Below are 23,410 nucleotides of genomic sequence, written 5' to 3' on the forward strand. Positions count from 1 at the left end.
ATATAAAGGAATAAGGACATTTAATTCTACCGAATAACCGCAAGTGCTGGATTACTCACACAGGTCAGTTTATTTGACGAATTAAACGTGTGAGGTAACGCAGCGCTGCTTCACTTGGTCTAACGTTACACTACATGAAGTTTTATGTAACAAAGTTCGGGAGGAGCATGTTCAGGTAATCATCCAATCAGCACAAGAAGAAGCCAGTATAAATAAAGCCTTCCCTTACCTCCTGTCTCATGACTTCTTTCTCAGCATCTGACTCCGCCTCCGTGCAGGCATGTCCGAGTTAGAGCTCTTCCCCTCCGACGATGAATCTTTCATCTCGGAGTCATCTCATCCGCAAAGCGCAGATCCAGCAACTCTTCCTTCCCCAGCAGCCAACGTCAACATCGAGCCTCCATCTTCAACCAGGGGACGTCGGCCCTCCAGATCCTCTCCGCATACCCCAAGACGCCGTAGACTCCCCTCACCACCGCCAGCGAGGATCTCATCATCTTCATCATCGTCTTCCTCTGCGCCTTCCCACCTTCCAGCTCCCCCTAACATCCCCCCAATAGGGAAGTGGACGGTCAAGGGGCTAAGACAAGCCCTAATTAATTCTGATGCAAATTTCTCCCGCAGGATGAAAAAAGCAGAATTATTTAATTTATATGTCACCTTACAATCTTCTCACCCTTCTGTTTCAGCTCCAATTCCTTCAGCTCGAGCGAGCAAGGCTCGACGGGCCCCGATCGCAGCACTGGGCTCCGCCCCCACGCCACGACGTCTCAGACCTTCCGCTAGCCTGGGCCGCGCCCCGGAACCAGTCACGGTCGAGCGCCAATCTCCTCCAGGTCAACTCCTCTCCTCAGCCCCGCCCATCGTGGTACCTCACACTTTAGATCCTGGCAGTTCCACTTTCTTACACGATCCCCAATCGGGTTTCTTCCCTTCTACTTCTTTCAGTTTTCCTCCTTCCCAAGCGTCAGGTGCTCACCCTAACGTGAGGATGCCTCCGTTAGCCGGTCAATCGCCGGCGCATTTCTTTCCCCTCCCCTTTCCACACTATGCTCTCCCTATTCCTCCTCCTCCATCTAACCCGGGGGCCGATCTCCGCGTGAGGATGCCTCCGCAAACGGCCACAGCCCCGATTTCCCATCCCTTTAACCGTCTCCAAGCGCGTTCTCCTTTCTCGCTCTTTTCAGCCATTCCTCAACCAGTCCCTCAGAATGCAGTAGCTACTGAACCTCCTCCAGTGACGAACAACATCAGAGCTCAAATCTTAGCAGGTGCAGACGTTGATTTGGGTTCTCTCCTGTCCTTGTTTCCTCCGGCTGAGTCCAATCGCCAAGTAGACTGTGGCGACATTTCAGTCACTCTAAAAAATAACGCACAGGTTACATCACGTACATTGTCACTAGCCGAATTCTGTATAGCCTTCAGCCGCTATACAGAAGTCATATGCTCATCTTTTCCCCACAGACGGCGCGAGCTGAACGACTATCTGTCTATTATAGCTGAGCTCGCGTTGTCTTACGGGGGTAGTCACTTTTATACGTACCACAAGCTGTTTTCCGCAAAATGCGCCGTCCGCGTTTCCCAGTGGAATCAGTGTCCCTATTGGGGAGCGTTGGACACCGATCTCCATAACCGAGTCTTCCTCGGGTGCAAAAATATCTCCTGCGCAATCTGCAGATCCATAATCCATGCCACCACGGCATGCCCCCAGATCAATCCATCGATCCCTCCCTGCCCAGAGCAGAATGCCATAAAATCCACAAGTTACGTTCCGCGCCACGCAAGAGAAGATTTTTCAATCAGAGCACCATACTCGGCACCCGATAGACAAGTTTGTAGGAATTTCAACGAAGGGAGATGCCCAAGACAACGCTGTCGTTTTCTCCACGTCTGCGATTTCTGCGGCGGCGCACACGCCCGCGTGATATGCCCAGTTAAAAAATCTGTCAATAAAAATGCAAAAAACTATCTCTCGACTCCTGTGAATGTTTTCCGTCTAGCCGAAGAATTATCACACCACCCTGATGTCAACTTCACAAATTATCTATTGACAGGTCTCAATCAAGGCTTTAAACCCGGCGTAGAAAGCCATCCCACGCAAAATGTTATCTGCGCTAACCTTCAGTCCGCCTTAGCAGAGCCTGGAGTAGTAAATAAGCTAATTAAAAAAGAAATCGAATCCGGTTTCATGATGGGTCCTTTCGAGGCTCCCCCGTTCGACAAATTTCGCATCAGCCCCATAGGCGTGGCCACCAGGAAATTCTCTGGGAAAAAGCGGTTGATAATCGACCTTTCAGCCCCCCATAATTCTCCATATCCGAGTATCAATAGCCTCATCCCTCTCGAAGAGTATTCTCTCAATTACCACGATATCGAACAAGCCATAACCATGATTAAAATAGCTGGTCGAGGTGCATGGCTAGCAAAAGTAGATATCTCCTCTGCTTTTAAAGTAATGCCAATCCACCCCGATTCATGGCACTTGTTCGGTGTAAATTGGCAGGAAAAGTATTATTTCGCCGTGCGCCTAACTTTCGGCTGCAAAAGCAGCCCAAAAATCTTTGACACTCTCTCCGAAGCCATATGTTGGATCCTTTCTAATAATTACGCAATTCCTCATCTTCTCCATCTGCTCGACGATTTCCTAATAATTTCACCCCACGACACCGTCCCCGAAGCTCACCTCCTCATAGTGAAAAAAGTTTTCGCCGAACTAGGGATTCCGTTAGCTCACGAGAAAACATCGGGTCCAACTACGTCCATCGAGTTTTTAGGCATCAATCTAGACTCAGCAAAATTCCAAGCCTCACTGCCTAAGGAAAAAATCGATCGCATTATTTTAATCGCATCCAATTTTACTGACAGCACAGATTGTGCAAAACGCGAACTTCTCTCGCTGCTGGGCCACCTAAATTATGCGATGCGCATTATTCCACAGGGCCGACCCTTTATCGCGCATCTCCTAGCCCTCTCTTCATCCGTTCATGCGCTGGAAGATCGGATCAACCTCTCCGACGAGTCAAAAAACGAGCTTAAGTTATGGATTAATTTCCTTAATCAGTGGAATGGCTTAACTTTTTTCTATGATGACTTTATCTCTCTCCCCCTCGATATCAAACTGTTCACAGACGCAGCTCCCTCGATCGGCTTCGGCGGCTATTACCAAGGACGCTGGTTCGCGTCCTCCTGGCCCCCCCAGCTCCTAGACACACCCCAGTCTTCAGCCTCCTCTGCCCTTTTCGAGCTCTACCCGATAGTCGTCGCAGCTTCCCTATGGGGAAAAGAATGGTCATCCAAAAGTATCCAAATCCATTGCGACAACGAAGCAATCGTGTACTGTATCAACAAAGGTCGTTCTCGCTCACCTGCGCTTATGCCACTCCTTAGACGCCTCATTTGGACCTCCGCATGCGACCAGTTCTTAATAACTGCAATCCACGTCCCAGGGGCTCAAAATCAAATCGCTGACTCTCTCTCCCGTTTCTCGTTTCAGAAGTTCAGGATGCTGGCACCAGAAGCAGACCCCACTCCAACTCCAGTACCTCCTTATTCTCAGCTGATCTTCCCATAGATCATCCGCTAAAATCCCTCCTGGACACGTCCATCGAATCCATCCTCCAAGCCGTTTCTCCCAGAACCCTGCAAACTTATTACACCGCATGGAAATCGTTCAAATCATTCCACCTCTCTCACAACCTGTCGTTTCCCGAATTTTCGCTTCTAACAGTTACTTCATTCATATCCCATCTTCACAGTTTTAAAGGTCTCCAAGCCGGATCCATTAAAAGCTATCTAAGCGGCATTCAATTTTTCCATAAATTAATCCACGGTAAACCTACACCTGCAATAAATAACTCCCAAACGTCCCTTCTAATTAAGGGAATCCAAAGATCCCGCCCCACGCGCCCAGATACCAGACAGCCAATCACAATCGATATACTCACCAGATGCATCTCATCACTCCGTCTTGGATACCACTCCATCAATACCGCATATACGTTAGAGGCCATGTTCATCCTAGCATTCTTCGGTTTCCTCCGCTGTTCCGAACTGACCATAACTTCCTTATTCGACCCAAATATCCATCCCGCAATTTCAGACCTTCAGATCGTAGATAACGAAACCATATCATTTTTCATTAAACAAAGCAAAACGGACAGAGACAAAAGAGGCCACTTCGTCTATATTTTCAATCTTCAAACTCCCATCCGACCGTACCATGCGCTTTTTAATTACCTGCAGTACAAACTTTCCTCGTCCAAATCCCCACTCGACCCTCTTTTTACTAACGACTCCAATCATCCAGCTACGAGATTCTGGTTCCAAAAACATCTAAAAGCAATCCTTACCAAATCCGGCGTCTCAGCAGAGCATTTCTCTAGCCACTCATTCCGCATCGGAGCAGCCACCACAGCTGCTCAAAAAGGTCTCTCCCAACAAAAAATCAAAACCCTCGGTCGCTGGTCATCGGATGCCTTCAAAACCTATATTAGGTCTAGCCGTTTTTTCATCAAAAATGCTCACCAAGCCCTAACTAATTAATTAAATTACCACCTGCTGCTCCCCTTTTCAGTTACATCCGTTTACACCTTCCGATTACATCTGGGCTCGCCGCTTGCACACTCGCTCAATATTCATAAGGTACGTTTTTCAATCACATGCAGACTCCCCCGTTCGCACGCAGCGATGACTCACCCGTTCGAAGGCCGGGTTCCGTCCCCCTTCCAAAACGCTGGTTGAAACCTCCCGTTCGAATTGCAGTGAGAGTCTGCCCGTCTTAGTCGTCGCCGGACGTCCGCGCTCGTGTCGCCAGGAGGGCTCCCCATTCGTCGGGACGTGAGGAGTCTTTCCCGTGACCCAGCCCCCCCTTCGAAGCGCCGGTCGAGCCCTCCCGACCGAGTCCAGCGGGCGCCCTCCGTCCAACCCAGCGAGGCTTACCCGTCCTATGCCGCGAGCATATAAGTTCCCGTCGGACGCTGCGAGAGCTCTCCTGGGTGAACGGTTAAATTCGTCCACAAATTCACGCTCGCATAATTCCTGCGTCAGCGAGCTGTCAGTTCAACTGCAGAATGGGCTTATCCGACCGATGCCGTGAGCATCCAAGTTCCCGTCGGTCGTCGCGAGAGCCTTCCCAGTCGAACTGGCAAGCTCGTTCCTTGGTAAACACATACCCTTCACTTTTTGGGGGGTTAAATTCTACGCTCGCTGTCCTCCGTTTATCTGGCATTTTGGGGAGTACTCTGGGGTCGGGCCGAATTCTGAGCTCGGAGCCCTCCCCCCGGACAGCAAGCCAAATACGCATTATTATATTACATCAGATTTCATTAACATGTAAACTCGTGAAATGAAGTTTTATGTAACAAAGTTCGGGAGGAGCATGTTCAGGTAATCATCCAATCAGCACAAGAAGAAGCCAGTATAAATAAAGCCTTCCCTTACCTCCTGTCTCATGACTTCTTTCTCAGCATCCCTCCACCACCCCTTCACCCCACATTCGGCGGGGTCCGCTCATAGATACCTATGACCTCTAAGGTTAGGGGGGAGTACTCTGGGGTCGGGCCGAATTCTGAGCTCGGAGCCCTCCCCCCGGACAGCAAGCCAAATACGCATTATTATATTACATCAGATTTCATTAACATGTAAACTCGTGAAATTTAAATGTGTGTTGAAAGTTACAATGTTATACTACGTGTTAGTTCGTTTGCTATACGAAAACTAGCAGTAAGCTAGATCAACATTAGAATAACATACTGACCATATTCTAACATTTCATCATGTTGAGCTAACGTTATACATTGATTTGTTTTATGTACATTTGCTCACCTGTCTAATAAAGCTGTCAAGTCATGACTGAAGCTCTGTCAAGTCCAAGTTAGTCGCGGACGTGGAGCTCTAGGCATCTCAAAAACGCCACGCTAATATTGATCCTCATTTTAGTTCTCCTTGTTTGTCCCAAAGTCTGCTTCCCATGGTCTATGTTTGAAAGAAACAAGAACTGCGTGCCGCTAAACGTTACGCACTATGCAGTTGTCCACGTCTGTCGCCATGGTTACGTAATGGCTATGGCAGTATGAACGGAAACCGAGGATAGCGCGGATATTGCGTCATTGACAGGCGACATTTTTTTCCGGGACGGCCACTTATTTAAAATTGGAATTTCTCTGAAATAAAAAATCTTTGGAGACTTTTGGGATATTGTAAGTACACAACTGCAGGAAATTTATCACACTGTGCAAGTGATTTTTGGATATTTTATTACAAAATTCTTACATATTGTACCTTTAAATTGACTGCACTTCTAACTCCTGGTCTTAATTGTTCATATCGGTCCTTGGGTCTTTAACTGTAAACCCCCTAACAATATGTTTACACGACAACAATATCCTCAAAACAGACAACAACGTTGTCAAACAATCCCCGTTCATGCGGATCTGCAAAAAAATGACTAAAAAGGTTGTATCTTCTCCTGGTTACTGTTTGTGTGGGACCGGAAACACCAGGTCCGACAGTGAGTCTCCAATTGTTCCAACTGCCATAAAGGAGCTGATGGCCACAGTACTCCTGGACAAAAGTTCTTGTCATGTATGACATTTCCTGTGCCAATGCCTCCCCTGTCCATCCAAAACTTGAAAGTATTGCCACCTCTCTCTCCCAGCTTGCCTGTATTGTTATTTTAATTGGGTGATCACACCTTTGACCCATCAAATTGACCCAATAGTTAGCCTGAAGCTGCTTTCTTCGCAAACAGAGTGGCATTTCTCCAGTGTATACCTGCAAGGAGCACACTGGAGAAGATCCCACAGCTCCTGTACATAGTCTCAGTGCCCAGCTTGGATTATATCTAATCCATCTAAAACTGACTAGGCTGCAGATCCATAAACCAAACACCCATATTCAATTCTTGCTCTAATTAAATATATATAAATTTGCTTCAAAGAAGCTATATCTGCTCCCAATTCTGTTCCAGCAAGACATCTCATTCAATTCATTACCCTTTTACATTTGTCTACTACGTTTGATACATGATCCCTCCATGTAAGTCTTGAGTCAAATAACACGTAAAAAAATGTAAAACCTTTCCAAATTCCTACCAAACAGCTCCAGTTTTATGCTTTTGTCTATTTTCTTCCTAGTAAAAACATAAACTTAGTCTTCTCAATAGAGAATCTAAAACCCCATTTCCTTCCCCAATCCTCAACTTCCTGTACCTTCTTCAGGGTATACTTCACATTTTACCCCTTTTCCATAGGCTACCATCGTCTACAAATAGTGACTTTCCAATTCCTGGCTGAACATTAGAAAAAACATCATTAATCATTATGTTGAACAGCAATGGAATAATAACACCTTGTGGTGTCCCATTTTCTACCAAACACCTTCTAGATGTCTCTATTTTCACCTGAATATATTTCTATTATTTAAAAAGTCCATTACCCAGTTAAACATATTTACCCCAATTCATATGCATTTTAATTAAAAGACCTTCTACCCATAGCATGTCATATGCTATGACATCCTCAAGACATATGATTGAGTCAATACTTCACCCCTTTCTAAACCACTCTGACAACCAGCCATCAACCCCCTTTCTTTAATAAAGTACTAGCCTACATTAGCCTTCCATTCACCAACCTTTCCATTAATTTACCTAAATGAAAAGTTAGAGCTATTGGCCTATAATTTGCAGGATTAGGCTACAATAGCATCTTTTCCCGGTATTCTTAATGGAAAAATAACTGCCTCCTTCCATCCTGCAGGAATCTTTCCTTCAATTTCCTTTCCACGTTTAAACATTTACCTAGAGTAAATTACCGCCATATTTATAGTGATACGCGCTAAATTATCTTTGAAAGAAAGAGGGCCCCTTGGTGGTTCGGGAGCTCTATGCAACTTGCATACTTTTTGTTATAAAGAGAACAACATCGATGTTGTGGATCCAAGCAAAAGATTAATTAATCATATTTGCAGCACAAATCGAAACGTATCAATGTCCAAACTTCGTTAAATTAACTAACATGAATAAAAAAAACTGACCGAGATCAGTTAAAACCTTTAGAACCACTTCACGGGTTCACCAGATCAACGCCATCCATTTTAAAATTATTCGAAATTCGAACGTAGGCCTATGTCGTATTCATTGGATCGAATCGCTCGCTTAATTGATTCAAGCTCTGGACCTAGGAAGTCAAATGGCTTTCTCAGTTGTGGCTCCCAAGCTGTGGAACAGTCTTCACTCTCATTTCCGGCTAGCTCAGACCATAGACATTTTTAAGTCTCAATTAAAAACGTATCTTTTTAACCTAGCTTTTAGTTAAGTGCATTGCACATTGTAGATAATTTACTCTCTTTTAGTTTTCACTATTTTAATTATTTCTACACTGACCTAACTACTGTTATGTGAGGGGGGTATGTCTAAGAGTGTGTGGTCTTACCTTCATGGGCCTATATGTCTTTATACATGAATGTCTTACTGTTTTTAGTTAACTGTGAAGCACTTTGGGCAACAACGTTGCTATTAAATGTGCTATATAAATAAATAAAAGTTGAAGTTGAAGAACCACTGATTGTTTCGAAAGCACCTATTACTAAAAAAACTGTCATAAAATATTTTAAAATGCATAATAATAATAATAATGTTTATATTAAAAGAAAGGACTTTGCAAGAGGAAGGTTATTTTGATTAAAGATTGCGAGCACAGGCTACGTAGCTATTTAAAAAAAAAAGATGTGTGAATGGATAAAGCATTTATAATAAATACTGCAATATTCCAGTAGAAAATATTAATTGTCATTTTTGATTTTATGGTGACTGATAATTTATTCATATTATTATTATTTAAATTTTTTATTTAGGAGATCAGTTTGAATGTTTCACAATCTCAAATGGCTCACTTTCCCCTGATGACCACGCGATGGCGCCATGAAGCCAACTATCGAGGTAGGCCGGTGGTGGACGCTGCTAGAGGACGGGCTTTAGGACCGCTGGGTGTGTGGGGCATTGCCGTAAGCCGCCTGTCTTCTGGTGCAGCTCGTTGTTCGGAGTCTTTTCGCTGAACATGTGGTGTGATAGTGGCGTCACTACACTTGCCGCAGTCACTAACGAAACCGATTGAGACCGAGGCACCGCTTTCTGACGAGTGCAAGGAAGTGTGACACGCGAGCAGCAGGTCAAGAGCAATGAAAACCGAGGGAATTGAGGGTACTGAAAGATTTCTGAGCCCTGGTAAAGGCCGGGGACTCAAAGCCACTAAGCAGTTCAAAGTTGGTGATCTAGTGTTCGCCTGTCCGGCATATGCTTACGTGCTGACAGTGAACGAGAGAGGCGGACACTGCGAATACTGCTTTACCAGGTCAGCGCTCCTTTTAAGTCCACGCCTGACACTTTGTGTACGAGACTAGATCCTCCTGACTTCTTGTGCTCGGATGTTTAATTTGACAATGCATGCACGTACACCAAGAGCTTTATAATAATGATTGTTAACTTTTATAATAGTTCTTGATCAACTTTGTTTTGGTCATGACATATTTGACAGGAAGCTAATCTGCATTCACTACAAGGCTGGTCCCACTTAAAGATGGCTGGCACATGCTTTCTATTTTCTCTGCGTTTGAATGCTGCTGGGTCATGCACTGTGAAGGGTGACCCACTTTATACACACCTCCAACACGGACACTGAGTGCTGTGCATGAAAGTTTAGTGAAATCTTTCTTTTCAGGCAGTCAGTCTGTAGATTTTTACAGGAGACGTGTGTGATGTGATCTACTACACTACATACATCCACTAGATACAATGGCAATACATCTATCATAAGCATATGTAAACACAAGACAATGTAAATGATTATATTATGGACTTAAATGAGAGCTTTTGGTGTGATTGATGCATTTGTCAATGGTGAACGTTTTGTTCTTTTGTATTGTTACAATGAAGGTGATGTATGACTTTGTTCCATTGAACAAGAATGGAGATGTTAAAGTTGGTATCCAAAAAAAATTCACCTTATCTGTTTTCTAAATGCTTGTTATTGATCTTATTGTGAGTGATTTATCCTTGCATATGTTTCATTATGATGTCATCAAAATGTCATAACTGGACCTTCTGGTGAAATCTTCTCTCTGGTGATGTATGCAGGACGTTTCCAATCATTTTATCTGCCTAACACGCAAAAAATGAAAATGTTATCATCATTAACTCCCATTAACCCCCATGTCGTTCCACAACTATAAGACTTGTTCATCTTCGAAAGGCAAATTAAGATATTTTTTAATGATCACTTAGAGATTTCTCTCTGAATAAACTTGGATTAAACACATGGATAAGACATCCATGTGAAACAAGTGGTTTAATCCAAGTTTATAAGGGATAGTTTAGCTAAAATGATCATACTGTCATTGTTTACTCACCTTTTTAAAACTGTAATAATTACATATTTCTATGGAACGTAAAAAATAAGACATTTTGAGAAATAATGAAGTGTTTTCAGGGTCAATATTAACTAAAACTATTGTTATTACCAACATTCTTCAAAATATCGTATTTTATGTTCTGCAGGAGAAAGTCGTATGTGGTTGGAACGGATGAGGAAATGATGATATGATTTTTATTTTTGAGTAAACTTAAGACTGAGAGAATGACAGAAATAAGATGCAATCATTGAAACTTAATGGTGACCGTGGCAAAATCTTTTGTGCTCTACCAAAGAATTAAAGTATTACGGTTTTTAAAAGGCATAAGAGTAAATAATGACAGGATTTTCATTAACTTTAACATAGAGGGAAACAGTGGCATGCTGAAGTGTGAATTGAGGATCATCTAAAAAAATAACTTTTTTTGTCATTTTATTCATAGGAAAGAAGGGCTGTCGAAGTGTGGAAAATGTAAACAGGCCTATTACTGCAATGTAGAGTGTCAGGTAAGTCTGTGTTTGTGCATTTTGTTGAGGGAAACGACATCACAGTCTCTCTGTTTGTGGATTTGCTCCATTGTCCATATTACAGAAATAGTTCACCAAAAAAAAAGAAAATTCTGTCATTATTTACTTACACATCATATTTCCTATATGCTGTGGAACACAGAGACATACAATACTGTGGATGTAATGCTGAAACACTGTATTGACCAATCAGAAACCACGGCCATAACGACCTGTTTCATAAAGTTCATTTAGCTCTGTCAGCATCTATCAGAGCTTTTTTTCCCAACACTTAGTACTTACACTACAGTGCTCTAATTGTGAGGATGGTCCCACTGGAGCAACGCTTGTTGAAGTGCTTTTCCTGTGTATGAGCCAGAGTAGCATAGTCTCAGAATGAACTCCACAGTTAATGCACTCACTTTACCTGGAAGCAAACCTGAAGCCTTTGTGTTAGCAGCGCAGTACCTCAACAACTCAACCACCCTATATGAGACTAGCTTTGATCCATCCATTCTAATCAAATGTAGGGTCGTGGGGATGCTGGACAGTTTATATATAAATAAATAAATCATTGTATATTTTTTAAGAAATATACACGAGCGTTTTCAACTAAAAACGGAAAACTTATGCATTTTGGCCGTTAATTTTTCGGGGCCTGAAAATGCATACTTCAGATTCAGATTAATTTAATTTAAATGGGGACAATGCACAAGTTAAAGCTGCAGTCCCTAGCTTTTTTTGGGTTAAAAATTATCCAAAATACATATTTGAGAAAATGCATAACCAGCCAGTGTTCAAAACGATCTGCTTGCCTTAGCTCGATTCAAAGCGGTAAGCTTGTAATAATGTTTTTAATTCCAGTGGTACTGGTGGATTTCTGCGGGATGTTTCTTACTAGTTCAGATGACATTTTCCGGTGAAAATTCTTATGTTGGTCATACTTCCAAAAAGAATAATCTGTGATTCTGAATGCCAGGATCCACATCGGCACGGCGACTGACAGCCTCACAGTCTCCTCAAACACTGTGTTCATCCGCGCTGTGCCGTGTCGAGGGTGTTGAAGTACAACTCACGTAAAGTTGATAATTCCGCGAATGACTGCAATTGCAGATTTCGAACAGAGATGGCGACAAAGAGGAAAAACGCCGGACTGCAGCTTTAACATTAACCTTGTTTAACAACAAGAAGAGATGCATTGTGCCAGGTTGTGGCACAAGTGCTATTTTCCGCCCGTAGTCCCTTGGCAGGTCAGTAACACAAATAATTCATGTAAGTAAAATACAAAACATTAAAAAATACAATTTTACTACCACAGTCACACTTAATTTGCAATTAAAATTATTATATGCTCAATTTTTCCCCCTTCCTAAAACCAACCCCACCCCAACAAAGCTAAACAATCAAAATCCCTATCTCTCCCAGTAAAAACACACACACACACACACGCACATTTCATAAATGTGTACAGTTTTGTTGTGACAATAACCATGCTTTTGTCAAACTCGTAAATGTTTGAGGATTTGTACATGTAATAAGGTGTGTGGGGAGATTTTTTGCGATTTGGAATATTGCACTCTCCTCTAGTGGCCGACCGAGTAGCTCTTTTTTTTCGGAGTTGAGCGCAATAAATCTTTTTAGAGGAGAAGCGACAGCATTATGAATGATTTTAAAAAGTAAACAAACATTCGAATGCATTATCAAATTTCCAAAATTAAAAAATTGTACTTAGTAATTATTTTGCAGTGGTGATATTGACGTGTCTTTTTATCATTGATCTTAAGTGCTATTTTTATGTTTTAACTTGGGTTTCATAGTGCAAGCTTTTGAAAACGATACTGTTATCTCCGTGTAAAATACAGAAACGCGAATTTGTGAAAACGGTGACGTCAGTCTGTAGACTTTAATGTGCCAGAGAAACAAGCGCCCAGCCAACTTTAGAATTTTGTTTTTTAACTTCCGTTTTCGCGGAAGCTCTGTATAATTCTATGGCATCGCTGTCGGAAAGTAATTTGCTGGTGAAGTGGATTTACTTATTGTAGCTTTAACGAAAGCGGATATCATAACAAATGTTTAAAGTGGATATCATAACAAATATCTGTAGACCGGGAAGATTTTAAAACGAACGGTTCATTCATAAATCCGGAAGATCTTACCTGCATACTGTGGAAATATAAAGCATAAGCATATTAGACTTAAAGGAGACATAAACAATCTTACCACCCCCAAACATTTGAATTGTAACTTTTAATTTATATATTGACTTTTTACTGTTCTAAAAGGCTTTAAAATATTTATTTCATCTCATCAACTTTGTATAAGACAAAGCACAGTTGACTCAGTTCCTCATTTATGAGTTCCTCCAGGTTGAGAAACGGGGATCTTTCTCTGTAGAAACCACAGCCAGAATGACAGCTCTGTAATTGATCATTGCGGGTGAGTGCCAAGCAGAGTCGAAAATCCAGCAGAGAAAATAAAGATCATCAATAATCCATTTGCACTCTACCACAAGGCCCTTCTCTCTTGTCCCTGCTGTTTTTCTGCGCCCTACAAGTTGTGGCGTTAGAATCAGCCTATATCCATCATCATACGGTTTTAACCTGTTCCAATTCAGGCTTGTCCCTCTGTGGATCTTTGCTCTGAATTTATTCACATATAAATGTTGATCAGCCTACATAAACAGAAGCTCAACCTTACTTGCTTGACGGATGAGGACAAACCTCTCATTGGTTCTTGTGGAAGCTCAAACGTGCTGCGTAACACAAGAATAAACCTCATTGGTTCTCGCACATCAAGCAAACATGCTTAAGCTTCCGTTTACCATGTCTGATGTGTCCGTTGATTAATGTTTATATGTGAATAAAAGCCTAAATTCAATCTGCTCATCATATAAAAAGCGAACATGTCTCTTCAGAAAATGTGGACTGCACCGCTCAATTAATATGGATTTGATTTACAATCTCTTTATGAACTTTTGAAGCGTCAAAGTGGTCATTTCATGGACTCAATGGAGAGACCGTGTCTTGAGGATGAACGAAAATCGTTTGGAACGTCATGATGATGACAGAATTTTTAATTTTGTGTGAACTAACCCTTTAACGTAAAGTAATAATGTAAGGTAATTTGTAAAAATGTAAGTTTTATGCATTATCATTCAAATCAGTTCCTTCAACATAAAAATGACAAGCATTTTTACTTCATCTAAAATGCAACGCTCTATTCCCTGCTAAATGACATACAGGAAGTCCCGCCTCAAAATCACATCAATGATCTAAGACTTGCAGCAGAACAATGATTTGATAGCACCTCAGTGTTTATACTGCGGAAAGGGAAGCTACAAATGGTTGTCTCTGGCAAAGAAATTACACACTGTTGTCCATTTCAATATAAAAAGCAAAGGTAGAAAAAAAGAACAACAGACCAATATAATTAAAGCAGTGATCATGGAGAAAATCTGCGTAGCCTGTTTATTTTAAGGGACTTGGTTGTTGCTCTATTCCTAAATTGAGCTGAAAGGCGTTCTGGCCACACTGTTGCTATGACAATCCGTCTCAAATGCATTAGGGATCAGTTTCTGTTTGCTCGCCAGAACACAGGATTTAGTTTATTCGTCGCCCAGTAGCCTGTGAGGCAGGCTGAGTCTAATTCAAAGTCTTATCTCTCAGGAATTCTCGTATTCGCCTTGAGGTTCCATTCCATTTGAAAGCATGACTCATCAAACGGAAGCGAGCCGACATGCGATTGGTTATATCAAAAGCATATCATCTCAAAAAGAAGAGCTGTGACCCTTCATGCTGGGTGTGGTATTCATCTGTTGATGAAATATGAAAATATGCTATATTTTTCCAGTTTGTGTGAAAATAAACAATGGCCTTGTCCTTTCCTCAGAGAGGAGACTGGTCCATGCACAAGCTGGAGTGCTCAGCCATGTGCGCATACGGAGAGAACTGGTGTCCATCAGAAACCGTACGACTGGTCGCCAGAATAATACTCAAACAGGTGAGGACAACCAGGCTTTTTTGGCATTGCAGTATAACTTTTTGTTTTCAGCTTTAAAGGAAAAGTTTATTTTACTATTGAATGCTATATATTATTTTGAATTAGCTATTTTATTAGTAACTTTTAATCGTTGTTTATGTCTATTTAGCCTTTATTTTATTTAAGTTTTAGTATTTCAGCATTTCTAATATGAAGTTTTTCATCAAATATTATTTTTATTTTATATCAGCTTTATTTCAATTACCTAGTATGAGTTTAATAGTTTTAGTTAACAATAACAACAGTGCTCTGAAGTCACCTATTTCCAGGTAACTTTTCATGCACGTACTAAATGCAGTTATTATTACACAGTACACTTAATGATATTTTGCTTACTAACAGTCTTTGCCTAGGTGGCAGTGAATTTACTGCAGAGTAGTAGCAGCAGAGACAATTTATATAGAGACATGCCACTTCCTCAATCCTCAATACAACTATATAGGGAAAACCCATAACGCCAAAGATGGTGGTTGTATGCACATGCCCCGCCCCTCCCGCTGGAAAGCCAATCGTCTGCTTTTAACAGTCAAGCCGGGAAACGTGTAAGCCTATCGTCTGGTTCCACTGACGCATGCGCACAGTTGAGGTTTGCGACAGCGGAGACGAGAACCCTTGCGCATGCGTAGTAAACGTATAACCTGTGGGGAAAAGGACCTTTTAAACCTTATTTTGGGGCAAAGTCATCAAACTTTTTCAGTGATTTTTATCATATTTTACTGCTGTTTCTATACAAGCAATTTTTATGTCCCGGTGACCAGTGAAAGTGCAGTTCTGACTCTTTGCCCATTCATTTAGATAGGAGCCTGGTCTTGTTAGTCCGAAATAGCTGTCCGGAGGCGTTGCCAAGATGGCGGCCAAGTGGCATGACTTGCCTAAAAGGACTTTGGTAGTAGTTACAGTACATTTTATTCTCTGCTAGAATTATATTGCCTGTTAGATCTTAAACGTTTTTTTTGGCTGTGGAAGTATGTTGAGGAGGCAGCTCTCCAGCTGCTCTGCTGTAATAATGTCTATAGCTACTACAGCCACTCTACTCATGAGTACTTCAGTTCAGAGAGTAAGAGAGGTCTAGTGCTTTCACATTCCTCACCTGCCAATTAGGTTTTTTTTTTTTTTTTGTAGTTTGAATGTAGTTTTAAATTTGCAATGCATTCAGACCCTGCAACTGTACATGTCTGAATGCCTTGAGAAAAAAAAAACTGTTATAGAGGGTTTAGAGAAGAGGCGGCTTGCTCAGGGTTGGTAAGATTTTTAAATGTTTTTAAAATATGTCTCTTATGCTCATCAAAGATGCATTTATTTGATCAAAAATGGTTTTCTATATTTTAAAATGTATTTTTTTCCTGTGCTGATTTTCCTGTGCCTCATGCTGATTTAGTGCTCAAGAAATATTTCTTATTATCTGTGTTGAAAACCGTTGTGCTGCTTAATATTTTTGTGGAAACAATGTTTTTTTTTTCAGGTTTCTTTGATTAATAGAATGTTTAAAAGAACAGCATTTATTTGAAATAGAAATCTTTTGTAACATCATGAATGACTTGTCACTTTTGATCCATGTAATGAGTCCTTCCTTGCTGAATACAAGCATTCATTTCTTTAAATAAATAAAAAGTTACTGAAACCAAACTTGAGCCTTCTTAAAAAAAATCTTAAAAATGTCAATGATGGAAATTGTTTTAGAAACTAATAAAACAAACATTAATAAATGAGTTTGCTCCTTTTAGCCACATCTTTCGATGCTATTATTATTAATGCGCCTGATCGTGAGATTATAGGCAGCGAAGACCGCACACATCTCTGTTGTCTTCAGAATCCAACCAGATCAAGGAGTTCCACTAGACAGGCTGTTACACAAACATTGGATTTAGATGTGCCTTGTTGCCTTCCTCACTCCATATGTTGCTTGTGAAGGCAGCATTTATCAGGTTTCAGACACATCTAGAGTGAGTCTGAAGGAACTCGGCTCTTTCTGCTGCACCTGTTCAGATGATTAACCTTCACAGGTGGGAAAACACGGATGGCTTTTCTTTTTCTGAACACACTGATGCAAAGTTCGCCAATAGTAATATTCAGTCATTTAAGAATCGGTACAATCCGTTTAGAATTAGATGTAGAATTTTCAGTGCTGCTCTGGCACATATGGTGCTACCATGTGTTTTTTATGGATGTGTCGGATCCGGCAGCTCTCCGTGACTCACTCTGCCGACACATGGCGCTTTGTGTCACACAGCATGTGCCCGTTACACAGTTGGCCAGAAAACTGTTCGGTCTCATCAAACACTGAAAAAAGGTTTTGTTTTGCATGTTTGACAGTTTGCGAGGATTGTCACATCTAACTTTTAAACATGTTCTTGCTTTCCAGAAAAGCCAGACAGAAAGGACTCCCTCAGAAAGAGTTTTGACTCTTAGAGAATTAGAAGCACGTAAGTGTCTGAGAGAGTCAAACAATATCCTTATAAGGTTTTAGAAATGCAAAGTCTGTTTCTTTTGCTTAAAAGAGGGTTTGAAGTTGAAGTCAGTAAAAGGCTGGTGACTTTCCACACCTTTTTATTGACCCTAACCATCTGCCCTGTTGGCTGTCACAGATATAGGACGCCTAGAGTAGGACTTGAAGTCTGTGTCTGAAATTGTAACTGGTGGAGCCATGTGACAAATAAAAAAATGTCAGACATTGCATGTTTAATGATAAGAGAGCTAATTCTGCTATTGTCCTGATATTCAATTATATATTAACATTCTATCTAATTTGTGGCATAGCCATAACTATGTAAGACTGGAGTCTTTTTGAAGATGAAATGCTAATTTAATTTTCTGTACAATGTTTGTCAGATCTGGACAAGATGGATGATGAGAAGAATGAGATGAACGATACAGACATTGCTGCACTACATCACTTTTACTCCCGGCATCTCGATTTTCCCGATAATGCAGCTCTTACCGAACTCTTTGCTCAGGTAAAGTTAACTGTAATATATATATTTTTTTAGTTGCGTGTAGTTTTGGGACTCTGCATGTTTTTAAATAAATGAACACAGAGAAATACTATTTAATCAGTTTAATGCATCAATGAAGAAATGCAGTAAAACAAGGAATAATTGAAGTATTATCTTATATTTTTACTGCAACATTTTAATAACTCATCAGATTTTGTAATAGAGTAATTGAAAGTGACAGTTTGAAGATATATTTACAGAAATGTATATATATTTTTTGCTTCTAAATAAAAAGGCGAATTTAAAAAATCACAATATTTACAGGATTGCTTTATTTTATATTGCCAGCAAAATCATGCAAACTATGTATTAAAAGAGCTGATTATATTCTAATCACTTTATAAAGTATGAATGCGTATCTATAAAAATATATTGTATTTATATTTCATAAAATATAAATTAAGTTTACTATGTTTAAATTATTTTAAAGGGATAGTTTACCCAAAAATGAAAATTGTCACTGTTAACTCACCCTGTTTGACTGACTTACTTTTGTGCAACATAAAAGATATTTTGAATATAAAAGAATATATTAGTGTTTTCAATGTCAATGGTAAATGTTTAGTTAGCAAGATTCTTCAAAATAAAGGCTTAAGAAAGTAAGTCATGTTTTATGTTTAGAATGACATGAATTCTCATTTTTTGTATGAAAAGTAAGGAGAATGTCAGACATGGAAGAAAAAAAATGCGATGAAAGTGAATTGTGACCGTGGCTTTCATTCTGTCTAGCATCTCTTTTATGTTCCATGGAAAAATGAAAGTATTATGGGTTTTGAAAAAATGATCCCTTTAAGTAATCCTAGGTTAGTCTAACATATCTAATAGTTCTCACTTCAGAAAGCATGACATTTGTTCCAAAACCTTGTTCCCTATTTGTGGATAGTTCCAAGTCTGTGTGTCTATGCTAATTCCTCCTTTTTACATCACAGGTGAATTGTAATGGCTTCACCATTGAAGATGAAGAGCTGTCTCATTTGGGTTCTGCTGTTTTTCAAGAGTAAGTCTCATACTAGAAATCAAAACCACTGCCTTGACCAAAATATATGAAGTACTTGATAGTAATTGAATGTCTTTCCATGGTAGTGTTGCTCTGATGAACCACAGTTGTAGTCCAAATGTGATTGTGACGTATAAAGGTACAGTAGCTGAGGTGAGAGCGGTGCAGGAGATCAACCCTGAAGATGAGGTGAGACAGGGCCACGTTATGCTTGTTCTTAATATTGTATTGTATTGCAGCATGTCTTGTCATTGTTTGACACTAAATAGTGACTAAAATATTACACTTATGGTAATGCTACATTTTGTTATCTTCACTGACTGGCCAGACCTCACATGATTTTTATTGTCACATTCACGAAGCCTTTGTTGTTTGTTATTTAGCATTATAATCATTGTCATTAAATTGTAATCTGAAATGCTCATGTAAAATGCAGTATTATCTGACAAGTCAGTATTGAATTCTGACCAGTGATGGGAATAACGGCGTTATAAATAAACGGCGTTACTAACGGCGTTATCTTTTTCAGTAACGAGTAATCAAACGAATTACTGTTTCCCCCGTTACAACGCAGTTATCGTTACTGACAAAATAAATTGGGCGTTACTATAATTGAACTCACTGAAGCGGTTTTCATCCGAGTAGGCTCTCTCTCCGCCATAGGACCTGCAAAGTTTTTTCTCGTGTGTGTGTGTGTGTGTGTGTGTGTGTGTGTGTGTGTTTGAGGCGCCGGAGTGGACCAAAGCGAAGCGAACGCCGTGAGTGCGCTCAACACTGCAACAATGCGCGAGAGACCGAGTGTGTCCGAGAGCGCGCTCAACAGTTGCGCAAGGGAGACCGAGGGTGTCCGAGCATTATATAGTTTGTTTATAAATAAATGACAAATTTCAGCATTAGAACAATCTCTATAGCCTATTGGTATCATCTGCAACGTTTTAATTAATTTACATGGTTATACAAATAAAATCTAAAAAATAACCTGCAGGGAACGTTCTGGGAAGGTTATGAAAATAAAACCTAAAAATTACAGGGAACGTTCTGGCAACGTTCTCTTTAGGTTATAAAATAAAACCACAAAATAACCTGCAGGGAACATTCCCAGAAAACATCTTTGTTTGACCGGTTGTAAACACGTGCGGCAAACATGCCTAGAATTTGGCTTAAATAACCTCTGATGATGACGTTCTCCGTAGGTTATAAAAATAAACCCCAAAAATATTATATTTATTTTATTTTTTGGTAAATTGTGCAGTATTATATTGAGAGAGCACTTCTTGTTAAACAGTTTACTTTTGTGAGGAAGAAAATACTTAGGCTACAGTATGTCTACTAGTTGTGAAGTTGTGTAACAGTTTTAGCATTTTAATATGCACTACAAAGAGTATGTATATTTTTTATTATTATTTATTCATTTTTGGTACATTTCTTAAGTAGCATCATTTATTTTTAAATTTATTTGTTAGCCAGTTGTGGTCTGTGCGATATTAAGTATAAACCATCTATTATGTTTTATTGTTCTACTATAGTAATGATAATATATTGAATTTAATAGGTGTCTCTCACATTGTCCCACAGCAACATTAAAATAGTGTAGATTAGTGTTCAATGTTTTATAATAATAATTTATTCTATTAAGTGTCCATTTCATTCATTTAACATATTTAATACTGGGGGCATCCAAGTTATTTGACATAGGCCTATTTGAACATTTTTTTAAAAAGTAACACACTAGTTACTTTCTCTGGTAATTAGTTACTTTTATAATGATGTAACTCAGTTACTAACTCGGTTACTATTTGTGAGAAGTAACTAGTAACTATAACTAATTACTTTTTTTAAGTAACATGCCCAACACTGATTCTGACATCTATTATAGCATTGCATACTCATCTCATTACTAATTTAATTGTTGTATATTGTGTGACGGTCCTCTTTGTTTCTCTGGGATAGATCTTCAACAGTTACATTGACCTCCTGTATCCAACAGAGGATAGAATTGAACGGTTGAAAGATTCTTACTTCTTCACCTGTGACTGTAAAGAATGCACCTCTAAATCAAAGGTGAGTGTCATTTTAACCCTGTAATAAACGACTTTTCATATACAGGTGCGTTCACACTTTTAGTTCAGTTCTTTTGGTCCAACCCAAAAAAAGATAATAATACATTTAGTCCTGGTTTGCTTAACGTTCACACTGTCATTTTTATGGCCGAGCCTAAAGATAAAAAAAAACGTATTTTGCGACTGAACTTACCGAATATCCAAAACAATGTTGTGTGCTGGGCTAAATGTGCTCGTTATATGTGTGTACATATGATGGCATTTTGTCCAGCTGAGAACTCGTGATCTAGAGTTTATAAAATGTGTAAAGGAGTCAAAACACACGTCAGGAATTCCTCTGTTGCACACAAACGAAGATCGAAGGAGAAGGCGTTTCTGACGCCTGTACCGAACTGTTATGGCTCCTATGACGAGGAAAAAATCAGGTATGCTTCAGCATTCTGTCCTTTTTAGGGTCGCATCTGGTGACATCACGTCATGTTTTGGTTCGTTTATGTCTTTGGTCCTTGTTGCGTTCATATTTCTGTCGAAATGCACCAGAGTTCGTTTGGAAGTGAACCGAGACCCATCTTTTTATATGTAATAACAGTATGAATAAAAATTAACACTAAGGAAACTCAAGTGGATATATGTGGAATAACACCTCCTTTTTTATTTAGGACAAAGCCAAAATGGAGATCCGTCAGAAGCTTAGCACACCTCCAGAGGATGAGGAAATCACACAGATGGTCATGTATGCCAGAAATGTCATTGAGGAGTTCAGGAGAGCAAAGCACTACAAAAATATCCTTCATTGGCCTTTTCTTTTTTTTAATCTTTATAGTTTTGTCTGTGATATCAGGCAATATTTTGAAGATAGAGCAATGGGGTCTGGGATGTAAACAGAGGCACTGGGATATATTTAGTCTCCACACTTGAAGCCATACTAACCTTTGGGATACATTGTGTCACAAAACATACACTAGTGTTTTTTTAAAAACACAATTGCTGAAAAAGTCACAAAAGTCTGAGGAAAATATAGACTGAGCAATTCAAACCAAGCTCTCTTTGTCAGACAATATACACTACTATTGAAAAGTTTTGTTGTTGCTTTTATTCAGAAGATATGCATAAACATTATATAGTTTCTAAAAATCTACAAACTGTTTTCAACAATGATAATAAGTTATGTTTTTTTAGCACCAAATAATATTAGAATGATTTCAGAAGGATCATGTGACACTGAAGACTGGAGTAATGATGCTGAAAATTCAGCTTTGCCATCACTGGAATAAATGAAATTTGTAAAAAAAGAACTTTTGAACGGTAGTCTATATATCCTGAAGTTATGGTTTTGACTAAAAGTTCCTTGACCGCTAAGTACCCCCCAGTGAGCTGCTGGAAATCTGTGAACTAAGCCTGGAGAAAATGGGTTCAATCTTTGCCGAAACCAATGTGTACATGCTGCATATGATGTATCAGGCAATGGGTGTCTGTCTCTATATGCAGGATTGGGACGGAGCAATGAAATATGGCGAGAAAATTGTCCAGCCCTACAGGTAATGCTGGGTCCAGTGTGTTTCCTGTCTTTCTAACTTATTTTAATTTAAAATTACACTGTAAGAATTTAGTGTATCCACTTTACTAATAGTGTCCAATGCACATATCTTTCTAGTGTGCACTACCCTCCTTACTCACTGAATGTGGCTTCTATGTACCTGAAACTTGGAAGATTATACCTAGGACTTGAGAGGAGTACACAAGGAGTTAAAGCTTTAAAGAAGGTAAGGTGTTAGCAGTGCTAATGTAATAATAATGTAATATTAGATGTGGGCGTCCTTTTGAAATCTAAAAGCAAAAAAAAACTAAATATTTTTGGACCCATCTAGGCTTATAAATTGTTGTGGCTGAATTTATCACAGGCTCTTGCAATCATGGACATTGCCCATGGTAAGGACCACCCGTACATCGCTGAGATTAAAAAGGAAATAGAAGAACAGAAATAATGGGAACACGTGGAGGAATATGCATCAAACACTGGCATGTGTCTTATACCTCTCCTGGGAATATAAAAACAAAGTGATGTCAAAATGATCTGTTTATCTGAGATGTCATTTAAATGAATTTTGTGTTTTGTAAATAGATGGCCTGAGTCTGAGATACTTTGTTGCTTGTATTGTCTGCACTTTGAACAAATGTGCTATACTGTTTTCTGAGAAGAAGGGCTAAGAATTAAGAATCATATCATATATGCCAGGTTTTTAAAAACATTTTGCCCCCTCATGTAGCAACACAATATACATTTTTTCAATAGCTAACGAATGTAAATCATTTATATATTCTCAATAAGGCGAAAGACTCTGATTCTGTTTTACTTGTCTGTTTGCATGGTTATTGTTTTTGCACTGATTAAAATATATCATGGATACT

At 39.7% G+C, this 23,410-nt stretch overlaps 1 protein-coding gene and 1 pseudogene across 1 annotated transcript; both read left to right on the forward strand.

Annotated features, from left to right (window-relative positions):
- Nucleotides 1-280: 280 nt before the first annotated feature.
- Nucleotides 281-3,571, forward strand: LOC130100750 (uncharacterized; annotated as a pseudogene).
- A 5,422-nt stretch (nucleotides 3,572-8,993) lies between these two features.
- smyd2a (SET and MYND domain containing 2a) lies at nucleotides 8,994-23,279 on the forward strand. The gene is made up of 12 exons (XM_056266367.1): nucleotides 8,994-9,350; nucleotides 10,850-10,913; nucleotides 14,802-14,912; nucleotides 17,314-17,374; nucleotides 17,781-17,905; nucleotides 18,874-18,941; nucleotides 19,028-19,130; nucleotides 20,892-21,002; nucleotides 21,661-21,784; nucleotides 22,365-22,539; nucleotides 22,656-22,764; nucleotides 22,903-23,279. Exons 1-12 carry the CDS (start codon nucleotides 9,178-9,180, stop codon nucleotides 22,984-22,986), a joined length of 1,308 nt encoding a protein of 435 aa, XP_056122342.1. The 5' UTR covers nucleotides 8,994-9,177; the 3' UTR covers nucleotides 22,987-23,279.
- Nucleotides 23,280-23,410: the final 131 nt, after the last annotated feature.

Source organism: Rhinichthys klamathensis, unplaced genomic scaffold (genome assembly GCF_029890125.1).
Source record: "Rhinichthys klamathensis goyatoka isolate OS25496 unplaced genomic scaffold, OSU_Roscu_1.1 h1tg000247l_1, whole genome shotgun sequence".
Lineage (NCBI taxonomy): Eukaryota > Metazoa > Chordata > Actinopteri > Cypriniformes > Leuciscidae > Rhinichthys > Rhinichthys klamathensis.